Raw genomic sequence first — 13,403 nt, 5'->3', positions numbered from 1 at the left:
TCTTTCCCCACCCCCCAAAAGAAAAAAATCAAATTAATGTATTTCGTTCTATTTTTTTTCTATAGAAGGGAGTATTAGAGCAACAATAAAGTTGTCTCTGTGTGACTTATAGGTCACGGGTTCGAGCCGTGGAAGCAACCACTAATGTTTGCATTAAGGTATGCTATCTAAATCTCATCTCTTGAGGTGCGACCCTTCCCTGTACCCTGTACCCTGTATAAACACGAGATACTTTATGCATTGAGCTGGCCATTTATTTTGTTGTGTGTTTGTTTTTTGTTATATATATGTACATAGACTTACTATAAATATAAAGCCAACTTTCTTTTCTATGCTCATCATCTCTCTCTCTACATTGTCTGTACCAAAAAGAACACAAAACCAAACAGAAAATTTTGTAATTAAAGTCATGTCAAGTCTACCTCTTCAATCAATAGCTTTAGTTATTGTTATTTCTCTCTTCTTACAAACAGAAACTGTTAAAGCTGAGTTTGTGGTAAAGAATGTTAGTAGCAGAGGAAAAATGAGCAGTAGCAACTGCAATTTATTTCAAGGAAAATGGGTAATTGACACTTCATTTCCTCTTTACCAATCTTCAAGTTGCCCTTTTATTGACCCAGAATTTGATTGCCAAAAATATGGACGCCCTGATAAAGAATACCTCAAATATGCTTGGAAACCTGATTCTTGCAACTTACCCAGGTACCTAAAATCTATTTTCTTTTTTAGTCCGTTGAAAATTCCTTTCTAAATTTAGAAATCACGTAACTTTAAAATTTTTATTTTACTCTTATTGAGTTAATATATAGCCACTGAAATATATACGTGTTGTTTTAGACCATAAGTTTTAAAAGTCTTTCATTCTTTCTTAAACTCCATGCTCAATCAAATAAAAGCGGATGTAGCATATTAGTACTAGATTCATCTGAACCTAGCATTTTCGGTGCAGAGCACAAATTTATGTATAAAAATTTACTAAAACTATAATAAAAAAATATATGAATTTATAACTTTAGAAATATAATGAGTTTAATGCTAAAAACCTTAAAAATTGAATCCATGGACTAAAATATTTGACACGCCTTTGTAGTCAAATAGGTTCATTCTTTTTAAATCGGAGGTTTATACGTAGTAATATGTTATAGTTAGAGGTGAAGCTAGTAAAGAGTAAAGGGTAGTTCAATTAGCTTAATTAAAGAATTATTTTAGTATTGTGATAAAGACTCTTCAAAAATTGATTTAGGTTACGGCTATAACTTGTCTTATTTTTTCAACTTACTATTCTTACATTTTATGAATAGTTATCTAAGTTGCCTTTGAGGCTCTGCCAATATTAGCGGAGGCGGATTCAGGATTCGAAGTTATTGGATTCGGAATTTTAGTATTTTTATGTTATTGGATAAATTTAAAGTAAAAATTTGTACATATTCAATACATATCTTAAGATAAATATACAATTTGTATAAAAGTTACTGGATTCAACCGAACCCGTTACCGAAACTCTAACTTCGCCCCTGACTATCGCAATATACAAGTCAACTCCTGAAAAGAGAAACAAACAAAAAACTTTTAAACAAGACACTTCTTTTTTCCATTATCAATACTATAATTGTTGGTTTTTTACCTTTCCAAGATTTTGGTAGATATTGGTGTCCTTATAACTTTTGTTTTCTTTACTTTTTTTTTTTTATATTTTTTTGCAGATTTGATGGAAAGGATTTCTTGAAAAGATGGTTAGGGAAGAAAATTATGTTTGTGGGTGATTCATTGAGTTTGAATATGTGGGAATCTTTAGCTTGTATGCTACATACGTCGGTGCCAAATGCCACGAATTCTTTTACCAGAAAAGAGGCAATTTCTTCCGTGACTTTTCAGGTAGCTAGGTTTGATTGAACCCAATACCTTTTGTTTAACCTTTATATTTATCTTTAAAAATTCATTAATTATGTTTAATGTTTTAATGCAGAACCTAATATCTTAAAAGAATTAGAATTTCGAACCCACAAGCTTGAAATTTTGATTCCGCCTTTACTATTATTAGTAAATACTTGATATGCTCGTTCATGTAGTCCATTTTTTGTTTTATTGTGGAAGAAACTCAGTTAGAGAAGACATGCATAAAGGAAAGGGATACACAAAAAACTACTCGTCCCATTTATTCGGTATTTTATTAGTTTGTCTCAAAAAGAATTACATATATTCCTAAATTTTAAAAAAATTTAACTTTAAATTTTTATATTTACCCCAAACAACATGTCTTTATAGCCATAATAATGTTATGACATGCATATTTAAAATTACAAGTTTTAACGAATCTTCTTTTTTTTTTAAAAAAAAAAATCACTACTATTAGTTCCAAATATTAGGCATTTTAGCAATCGGAATATGTTACAAAATATTGGGCATTCAAACACAAAATAACTTTTTTTGCCTTTCAAGATAATTTAAGCTAAATTACAAGCATGTTTAGTTCTTTCCTTTTCAATGTTTAGTTCTTTTCTCATTTATTATGCTCTGTTTGGCAAATCTTGATGGGTAACAACCAAGATCCTTAGCAGAATATTTGAAATAAGTCCATTTATCATGACAGAGTCATTAAAATAATAGTACAACAAAAAAGATCCAATTAAGCAAAAAGACCACAGAGGTTTCTCTGTGTCTTTGACTTTTTCAAACTTCTACTACTTTTTTTAAGAATTAACTCAAATATTCGTTCCCCCAATCGCTTAAACTATAAATAATCGATGAATATAATATATATATATATATATATATATTATATATAAAAGTAAAATTATATATAAAATATATAATTTATGCACACCGGCTATAAAAAGAAAATATGTGTAAAGTCCCTGCTTTTTTCTAGAGGTTGGCTTTTTAGTCTTTGCATGCATGGGAGACAAAATTTTTTATTGATATTTGTTTGTTTTTAATTGAGTAAAACCCGTGACTTGTCAGAGGCGTGAACAGCAATTTCTACATTCTTTGGACTGCTGTTTCCCATTTACTCATTTCGCCAAGCATAGAGAAATAAAAAGAATATTTATTTTATTACTTTTGGTTTTATCGGAGCAATACTATTTCTTTTTAGCTCATAATCATATTCTCTTACTATTACATTTTATATTTTTTTTTATTACGTAAATATTATCTTAAGGATTCGAAAATTTTATACGTTTAAATTCTTAAAAAAAAGTAAGCGTTTGACTATCGTACAACAAAACCCCATCACGTAAAATGAAATATATGAAATATTACTTTAGTCTATTTCCTAAATTTTTAAGTCAATAAGATGTTCGAAAGATCTTGAGCCTTTGACATTTAAGTATGTAACATACTTGGATGTGTCAAGAACTTACTCAATTTTTTTTCACCATAGTGGTTTAAATATAACATACTTCGATGTGTCACTTTTATTTATTTGACATTAATAATAATATGAATTGAACTTAAATGGAGAAGTAAGATTGGCCGACTCTAAGCTAGCGTTTGGCCTAGATATTTTAAAATTTATTTTAAAAAATCTGATTTGGGTGAAGTTTGGTTTGAAGATGAAAATCTGTTTGGATATAATTTTTCAAACATACTTCATTTTTTTTTTTGAAAAAAATATGAAATATGACCTATACCCATAAGTTTTAAAAACTATCAAAAATACCCAACAACTTTGAAGAAAGTTCATACAAAACAAGCGAAACAAATCTGAAGAAAATTCATACAAAACAAGCGAAACAAATTTAAAGAAAATTTATACAAACATTAGCAGATTTTAGCAAATTACCTTCAAATTTTATCTTTGCGGTGGATTGCCACAGATTGACACAACAACTTTGGCGAAGGTTTTCTTCTATTTATAGAGAAGGACAAAGCCGCGTGAATTTAATGAGGAAAAAGTGAGTAGATATGGATTAGTTGGGTCATAATAACAGAAAGTTGGCTTTTCTATAAAATACAAAAGTTTGGGGCAATGTCTGAAATTTTTTTAAAAACCATGCGGTAATATTTTGGCCAAAAACAACTCTTTAGCTGGTTTTGAGATTTGGGTTTTGTTATTCGAAAATTTTCCAAAATATAAATAAAATCTATAAACAAACAGGTATTTGTCAAAATTATTTTGAAAAATATTTGGCAAAATCTACGGCCAAATGGGGGCTAACTTGTTTGGGATTGGACGTTATAGCTGTGGTAGTAGTTTGCATACAATTTCAGTCCACATAAGCAAAACTCCCTCTAATAATTACCAGAGGAGTATGGTGTAGGGGTGTTCTCAGTCGGTATCGTATGGTATTTAGTTATTTTGGTTCAGTATTTTTGATATTCGGTTTCTTAAAATTCTATACCAATACCGTACGTAATTAATTTTGGTATGGTTCGGATTTTTTCCTTTCGGTTTCGGTTTATTCGGTTCGACAACTTCAGTTTATTCGGTTTGAATAGTAACTAGTGCATAGAGCCATACACTCTAATATTCTTAATTAAAGTACTCAAAAATACAAAACTGAAAATGTTTGTTGACAAAATTTTTATCCAAAACTAGCAAATATCGACTCAAATAGAGAAAATTGTACATAAAAGAATATTTGATCATTAGAAATGTCTTGTTACTTGTTTAGAGTTAATTGATGAACTTGGAGAATAAAGGAAAGTAAAATTTTAGATTTTTTATATTTATGTTATAATTGATAATATATATTTTGTGTAATATAATATATATTTCTGTATGATATTGGTATTTCGTTATTTTATCTTAAAATACCAAATACCATACCTAATACGAATTTTTAAAAAATTTAAACCAAATACCATACCAAATATCAATATACCGTATACCAAATACCAAAATTTTTGGGTTCGGTACGGTAATTCAATATTTACCAAATTATGCCCAGCCCTAGTATGGTGAGCCTCACACAACTGACATTAGTTGTGTGAGGCCTCTTTTTGTCTCACACATTTGTGGACACATATCTTATACATTTGGGTCCACAAAATTATAAGACAAAAAGAAGACCTCACAACACTAGTGTCAGTTGTGTAAATCATAAAATAAAATTTTCCATTACCAAAGTATTGTCATAATCACTTCATCAGTGGTAGGGCCAATCTGTCATGGCACTTTTTATTGAGACTTTTTTGTTGTAAGGACATAATATTTCACCCCCTTTGCTAATTCTAGCAAAATGCTCAGACCAAACACTAAATTTGGCGTTATTTGGTTGTATAAAAGCTTCTTATCATATTTTTTGTTGTCAACTTGTGCTCATATTTATTGAACTTTAGAGTATTCGGTTGGCGTAATTGGTAAAGTTGCTGTAATGTTACTCACAGGTTTAAGCTGTAGAAATAGACTCTTGCAGAATCCTGCACATAGCGGGAGTTTAGAGCATCGGGCTGTCGTAGAGTATTTGGTTGTACGTTTCCTTTGGAATGATCAGCGTCGGAGCCAAAACATGAGTTACAAATTCGGCCAAATTCAATAGTTTTTGTCCAAATCTTATATTTATCTTAACAAATTCATCGAATATATATAATTTATCAATTAAGAACACTAGTAACTTAAAATGACTAGAATCCTAAAGTCATTAACATTAAATTTAGGCTTTGCCTCGGGAAGAAATCGCTTTTATATCTTTATTAATGTTCTTTGGAAGAGATTTATTTTATATCCATTATCAAATATATTCTTTTAGTTAAATGATTCTCTTTTCACAAGAGATCGATAAAGTATAACACTAAAAATTAAATAAATAAAAGCCGTAAATCTTTATAGGGTCATTTTACTGAATTCTCTTAATTATTTGCACAGGAGTATGGAGTAACTTTATTTCTTTATCGAACCCCATATCTAGTGGATGTAGTAAGAGAGAACATTGGCCGGGTGTTAAAATTGGACTCTATTCAACAAGGTGAAGCTTGGAAAGGAATGGATATGTTGATTTTCAACTCTTGGCATTGGTGGACTCACAAAGGAAAATCTCAAGGGTATGGTCTTCCTCCTTTCATGTCTCCTTAAAAAAATTTAAAAGATATATAAAGATAGGAGAGTTTTTGAACAAAGGTAAAGTTGTCTATATATGACCTATAAGTAATGAGTTCGAGACGTGCTACTGATGCTTGTATCAAGGTAGACTGCCTACATCACACCGCTTAGATGCGGCCCTTCCCTGAATCCTGCATAAATGCGGGATGCTTCGTGCACCAGACTGACCTTTTTATATATGGACAAAGAAAGGCGGAGCCCAATTTTAAAAGGCTCCCGACCTGGCGGGTCCTAAAAGACATAATATAGGCAGGATCTTTACACAAACAGTCAGCTAGATTTACTGTTTACTTTTTTAAAAACTGATATACATAGATTATACACTAAAGTTACACATATCATACATTGATTATCCATATATTATACATCCATTAGCTATTTATAGTTTAAGAAATTGGGTGCAAGAGTATTTAGGTTAATTCTTCAATACAGACAGTCATACCTACTAGTTCAAACCCTTCTCACTTGTAAATGTAGAGTACTTTTCCGTTGCTTCAAGACCCCTTTAAGAGATAGTCGCAAAATATTTTTTTTTTATATATATATATATATANATATATATATATATATATATATATATATATATATATATAAAATTTTGTGAAGAAAAATCAATAGTCAAGATAAGATTTGATTCCCTTCTTGATATAACCTTAAACCTTTGTGCGATATTAAAGATTAAACTATAAAGAAGTCTAAAAACCATGGTAGTAACCAATTTCTAATGTTGCAGATGGGATTATGTGCAAGATGGCTCAAAAGTGTCAAAAGATATGGACCGTTTGATGGCATTTTACAAAGGCCTAACAACTTGGGCAAGATGGGTTGATCAAAATGTTGATTCTTCCAAAACCAAAGTCTTTTTCCAAGGCATTTCTCCCACTCATTATATGTAAGTCCTCACTTCCTTTGATTTCCATTGCACTTTCCACTTCCATGCTCTCACAAAAACCATCATAAACTAGACAAAGATTAAAGATTTAAACTTTATGAGTTCGAGCTTGAAATTCTACTACTATTCGTGTGATTTACTGGATTTGAAATCTATTATTTGTACTTATTCAGTTGATTCTTTAACACATATATAAGGTCTGCGCCAAAACAACTGAATTTAGATGAAACCATAACTTGTACACCAATAGCCTGTTAGGCCAAGCTTCTAAAACCAGCTTATTTTCAAATGTGCTTTTCAAAAAAGTACTTTTGGCGAGAAGGAGTTTGTGTTTGACTAATTAATTTGAAAGGCGTTTTTGCACGGTAATTAATATTAGGCCAAGCTTTTAAAAAAGTACTTTTAACTGTATTTTTCTCAAAAGTACTTTTGGGGAGAAGCTACTTTTTTCTGCTTCTCAAAATCCGCTTCTGCTTCTAGTCAAAAGCACTTTAATCCTTCTAAACGTTTGTCTAAACACCTTAATTTAAGGAAAAAATATTTTTGGCGAAAAAAATACTTTTGATCAAACAAAAGCTTGGCCGAATAGGCTATAAGTCAGCCACTGTTTTGATCATCATATGGCTTTAATTATGCACATTGAACTAAACATCATATGTCTTTAACAATGCACATGAGCTAACATCATATGACTTTAAAAATGTCTCATTTTGACCAGTGGTAAAGAATGGGGTTCCTCAACAAGGAATTGCAATTCAGAGCAAGTTCCATTATCAGGATCAACATATCCAGCAGGATTACCAGCATCTACAATGGTCGTTAACAAAGTATTAACTCAGATTAAGACACCGGTTTATCTCCTCGATATCACATTTTTGTCACAATTAAGAAAAGATGCTCATCCATCAGCTTACAGCGGCGAGCACCCCGGTGTTGATTGTAGCCACTGGTGTCTTCCTGGATTGCCTGATACTTGGAACCAACTTCTTTATGCTGCATTGATTATATGAGGATGAAATTAATCCCCATATCGTGTTCTACTTTTGGTCTTCATCTTCACTTATAGTCAACGGCTGCAGTAACTCTAACTGTCCTAAGGTGGTGAAATTCCTTATCGCATAAGTAGTGACCTGCACGAATGGGGTAACGACTACTCAACTGTCTATTAATTGTATATTTTTGGAGCAATTGGATGCACATTACAACAAAAAGTACAATAAAGAGTAAAGACACCTCAAATAGTTGTTTGTTGTTAATTATTTGTTTGTTTTCATAAATATTATTTGTAACAAGTCTCAATTATAAAGTAATCGATGAATTGAAGGACAAAAATTGTTTGGGGATGTAATAAGTTAAAGGGCCAAGGGACTTCTTATTTCTGGTCACACAATATTAAGAGTATCTTTGGATTGTTTTAGCTCAATACAAACTTTCTTCTACGAGTCTTGAAAGTATGTACTTGGATTTTGGATCGTATTAAATGTGTGTGAGTCAAATATTTATTTGTTTTCCTAACCTCTTTTTACCTGGTCATATCCGATCTAACCCGCTCATTTAGCACTATATCTATGTGTATAAGTGGTATCCTTTTAGGAGTCATTTGGTATGAGGTATAAGAAGGTGTAGTGCTGGTATAAGATTTTAATATCACCTTAATAATTTATTTGGTTAGCAAACCTGGAATAAGTTATTCCCGGAATAAAATTAGTACCAGGATATCTTATACCTTGTAGAGGATGGGGTAATTAGTGTCGAGATAACTTATACCTTCTTAGAAATTATGCAATTGTCATTTTTAATACAACATACCAAACATTGGATAAAAAACAATACTAGGATAACTAATCATAGCATAACTAATCCTAGCATAACTTATCTCAATATAAGCTGTATTCAAACCAAACGACCCCTTAGAGCTTAATATCCAATTCCAATGAATTCAAAGTATCTTTTTTAGAAGTAGTCAATAGTACTTGAATTATTATGCTTGATCAAATTTAATGAATGGTCCGCAGCGGATTTGATTTAATATATGCTTGAATTGAGTGTTTGAATACGTTTATGAAGCTATGATATTTGTTAATTGCATATCTTTTTGAGTTGACTATTGGAAAATGTTTACGAGTTTAATGACATATCATTGAGTTGAAAAAGTCAAAAAAAGAAAAAGTCAAACACACAAATAGCCACTTGAATTTGGCTGGTGCCGGATAAGTTCCGAAGGGAACGTGTTCAGCGATAGAAGTTCGAGGATTTTCCATAGGAAAAGCTTTCAATGAAGGAATATTCCTAACATTAAATGAGCTGCCATTGCAGAAAATATTTGCATTCAAGATCTGCCGTTATATATTCATCAATGACCCTTTTATTTCCCATTTAAGAAGGGTTTGATTCTAGGATCTTGTTTCCCTAGGTAGAGCTATATAACAATGGGGTCAACGGCCATTGTAAGGATAAGGAAAAATATTCTACATGCACAAGCTATACTATTTTGCTCTCATACTCTACTATTTAGTTCTCAAAGTAACAGTTTCACCATCGCTTTGTTATTCTCACTTCTGCTATCGGAAACGTGAGTTCCGAACCAGGCTTGTTATTTTCCTTAATTTTAATCGTTAAATATTAGTTTTAATCTTTTCTCTTTACCAATTTCGAATCAAATCAATTCGCTTGTCTATAAATCACGTTACAAATTCAACTGTATCGTTTTACGGGTAAACAATCAAACTTCCCTTAACAAAAGCAAGACCACCCTTTGTGAAAATAAGAAAAAGAAATTATCTCTTAAACTTAAAATTAAACTCAAAAAAATATTGCAAGAAGGCTCAAGAAGAGTAACTGTATACGGATAAAATCGCATCGAGGGTCAGCCTCGCGATGTATCAGGCTATAACACGAAGGCGAGGTGTCGAGTTCAAGAGTCGAGATGTCCGTCGAGACTGAGGCCAGCAACAATCGAGGCTAAGTATAACCGAACTCGAGTGAAGTGCAATAACGGAAACGCGAGATTTCCATAATCGTCGAAGATCACGGCGGAAATCCCGGAACAGATTAAATCAAGGGTGGTTATTTGTACCAATCATGGGATTTACTTCCGTAATCAGAATTGTACCATAATTAGGATTCCTCTAGTATATAAAGCGGAGACCCCATCTTTTGTAAGGCACTTTTGACATTCACATAGACTAAAGAAATACAAGAATCTCTCTTTAATTTACATTCTCTCGTTCATCAGTTCACGACTTTTTAATTGTTCTTGCTCTGTTAGCTCGAGGGTACATTAACTCGAGGGCTCTGTCCAAAACACTGGATTGTTTCACATTATTATTAATTTCTATTGCTTATCTTTACATTTCTCAGTTGATATTAGGTGAAATCACGTATCCTTACAATCACATTGCAATTTTAATTGTTACTCAATTTTTAGGGTAAACAGTTTGGCGCCCACTGATATTAGGCTATATAGATGATATTTACACTTTAATATTACCATGCTTTATTGTTGTTTTATAGGCGAATTGATAACAAAATGCTCTAATTGGTGTTCTTTTGCTTCGCAGGGAATAATCCAAGTTAGGAAGCACTACGGAGTGTTTTGGAGTCAATAATGTGAGGAAAACGTCCAATCAAGAAGCACCCGAGCATAAAGAAGCAAAAAGTGGACTGAGGTGAAATCCACCGCGACCGCGGTGGGACCGCGGTAGGACCGCGGCAGTCCACAAACGCAGGCAGAATAGTTGGCCTTCACCGCGGTCGTGCCGCGGCCGCGGTGAACAGTGCGGATGCCAGAAAACTTGGGGACTAAAGTGTAACTCGGGGAAAACTTATTCCAAACCCTTATAAAATCTAGAAGCTCACCCAAGACAAAAAAAGGGCTTGTTTTTAGACTACTTTGGAGGCAATAACAAGTGTGAGAAGATCAACCAAACATTAGAGTTTTTCTACCTCCTTTTAGTTCTTGCAATTACACATTATGAACAACTTTGTAGTTTTGTCTTGTTTTGTTATGAGTAGCTAAACAATTGATCTAGGGTTGATGGAACCAATTGTTGGTTGAAGTTTTGACTCAACTTGTTATAATCGAGCCAGAATTATTATATGATTGTTCAGCTACGTTTTGTATGGTGATTAATTGAATGGGCCCTCGATTAATCGTGTCTAATTTTCTTGTGTTTCTTGAGAAAGAATACTAGGTTAGATTGTTGTTGAACAACACCACTTTTGGGTAATTGAAGAGATTCATTACTTGAATTTAAAAGTGGGGTTAGAGATAACGAAACTTTGGAGGGATAATTTAGAGCTGCACGTATTGTCAGCTAGAGTAGTTCGAGAGAATGCTCTAGTAAATTATTGTAGTTGATCGAGAGATAATTATGATAACCCATAGCTCATAATCCTCAAAGAGTATTATGGCGAGATTATAGCAAAAGAGTTAAGACCTAAACTTGTAATTGGGGAAATCAATGCCCTAGACCTTTCTACCATTGAATTATCTTTAGTTTAGCAAATTGTTATTTTTAATATCACTTGAAGTAGTTAAACAAAAACCCAAGAGTGATTGATAAAATATTGCATCGGGAAATTGGTTGAGTTCATAATAGCATTGCTAAAGAGTTGTAATAGATAGGTTAGTTCCCTGTGGATTCGACTCCGGACTTAAAATCGGATTATATTTGCAACGACCGCTTTGTCTTTTAGAAGGCATAGTTGGGCGTGATCAAATTTTGGCGCCGTTGCCGGGGAATTAACGGTGTTATTTATTATAACTTAGAAGTAGTGTTAGAATTATTAGTTTAGATCAATTTTCGAAGGAGTTAAACAATCTTTTCATTGAAATTCTCACGTTTGAACTCTTGTGGAATTCAGGTGTATGCCTAGAAATTCCTCGAGGATTGGAGAACTGCTTGAAGGACTCTCAGACCCCGAGAAAACATTCAGGGCATTGAACCGTGCTAACAAGAGGATCCAACAATCACAACAACCACACCAGCTTAAAATTGACATGGGTGACGTAGAGAACGTCAACGGAAACATCGGGGAAGAGCCAGCTGCCCCAAACGTCAGAGTAGTGGCACCTCTTGTGCTAGAAGCTGCACTTTATGATTGGGCACAACCAATAGCTGACAACCTGGCTACTGCCATAGCTGTGCCCCTAATTCAAGCGGAGACATTCCAGATCACCAACAACATGCGGCATCTTCTGCAGAATAAGGGATTGTTCTCCGGGTCACACATTGAAGACCCTCAACAACACTTGAAAAATTTTCTGTCAGTTTGTGTGACCCAAAGGCAGCCTAATGTGACCCCGGAAGCTATCAAGCTATTACTGTTCCCATTCTCTATGACTGGGGAAGCTCAGACTTGGTTGAATTTGCTCCCTATAAATTCCATTGTCACCTGGGAGGAATTAGTCAAGCAGTTCCTGAATAAGTTCTACCCGCCCAATAAGACTGCAAGGCAGATTGATGAGATATTGCAGTACAAGCAACAGCCGACTGAAACCTTGCAGGAAACTTGGGAAAGGCTCAAGGGGATGCTAGTGAAGTGTCCTCACCATGGTATTCCAGACCAGATGCTCGGCCAGAGGTTCTACATGGGGTTAACTGACAATCTAAAGGCCAATATGGATGCTTCAGCTGGAGGTGCATTTTTGAGTAAGACATTCACCGAGTGTAAAGTCCTTCTTGACAAGATGTCCCAGAATTCGGGGTGGATGACTAGAGGTACAACACTGGCACCCATAGTGCATTCAGTTCCTCTTGACCTAAATAATTCTCATGTAGAGAACATAGCCACACTCATGACTCAGATGAGTATGTTGACAAAGAAGATTGATGAGATGGGTACAAAGCAGGTGCATATTGTCGACACAACAAATGGAGGGACTGTGTACACCCTGTGTTAATCAGTCTTATGTGTGTTCATGGAGTGGAGAAGGAGACAATCAAGGGGTAAGAGAAGATATGAATTATGTCAACAACTTTGGGGGTCAGAGACAAGGAGGCATCAGTGGAGACCGGCACCAAATCAGCAATACATACCAAACATGCCACAGCCTGGAGGGATGCAACCCCAAGGCCAAATGGTGCCAGTACCATATCAGAGACAACAAGGCTATCCACAGCAAAATCAGCAACAGTTGACATATCAGCCACCTCCTCAGCAACAAGATAACAACATGGTGGAGATCAGGGGTATGCTTCAACAACTCATTGGAACAAATGGTAAGATGCAGGGAAAGCTGGCAGTGCATGACTCAGTAATAAAGAACATTGAAACTCAGTTGGGGCAGCTGTCTATGGCCTTAAACAACCGCCCCAAGGGAACATTGCCAGCGGACACGAACATTAACCCCAAGGAGCAAAACCCGAATCAGTTGATGGCAGTAAGTCTCCGGAATGGGAGAGATTTAGACAGAGAGCAGGAGATTGCACAAGCCAGCAAAGAGACTACGCCAGCCACTCCAGT

The 13,403-nt window shown here is 34.1% G+C and overlaps 1 protein-coding gene across 1 annotated transcript; it reads left to right on the top strand.

Annotated features, from left to right (window-relative positions):
• The first annotated feature begins 318 nt into the window (after positions 1 to 318).
• On the top strand, positions 319 to 8,377 carry LOC109218589 (protein trichome birefringence-like 38). The gene is made up of 5 exons (XM_019382967.1): positions 319 to 702; positions 1,704 to 1,875; positions 5,810 to 5,985; positions 6,777 to 6,935; positions 7,654 to 8,377. The coding sequence occupies exons 1-5, from the start codon at positions 332 to 334 to the stop codon at positions 7,943 to 7,945; spliced, it is 1,170 nt and encodes a 389-aa protein (XP_019238512.1). The 5' UTR covers positions 319 to 331; the 3' UTR covers positions 7,946 to 8,377.
• Positions 8,378 to 13,403: the final 5,026 nt, after the last annotated feature.

Source organism: Nicotiana attenuata, unplaced genomic scaffold, assembly GCF_001879085.1.
Source record: "Nicotiana attenuata strain UT unplaced genomic scaffold, NIATTr2, whole genome shotgun sequence".
Taxonomy (NCBI): Eukaryota; Viridiplantae; Streptophyta; class Magnoliopsida; order Solanales; family Solanaceae; genus Nicotiana; species Nicotiana attenuata.
This window is presented reverse-complemented; position numbering and strand designations above follow the sequence as displayed.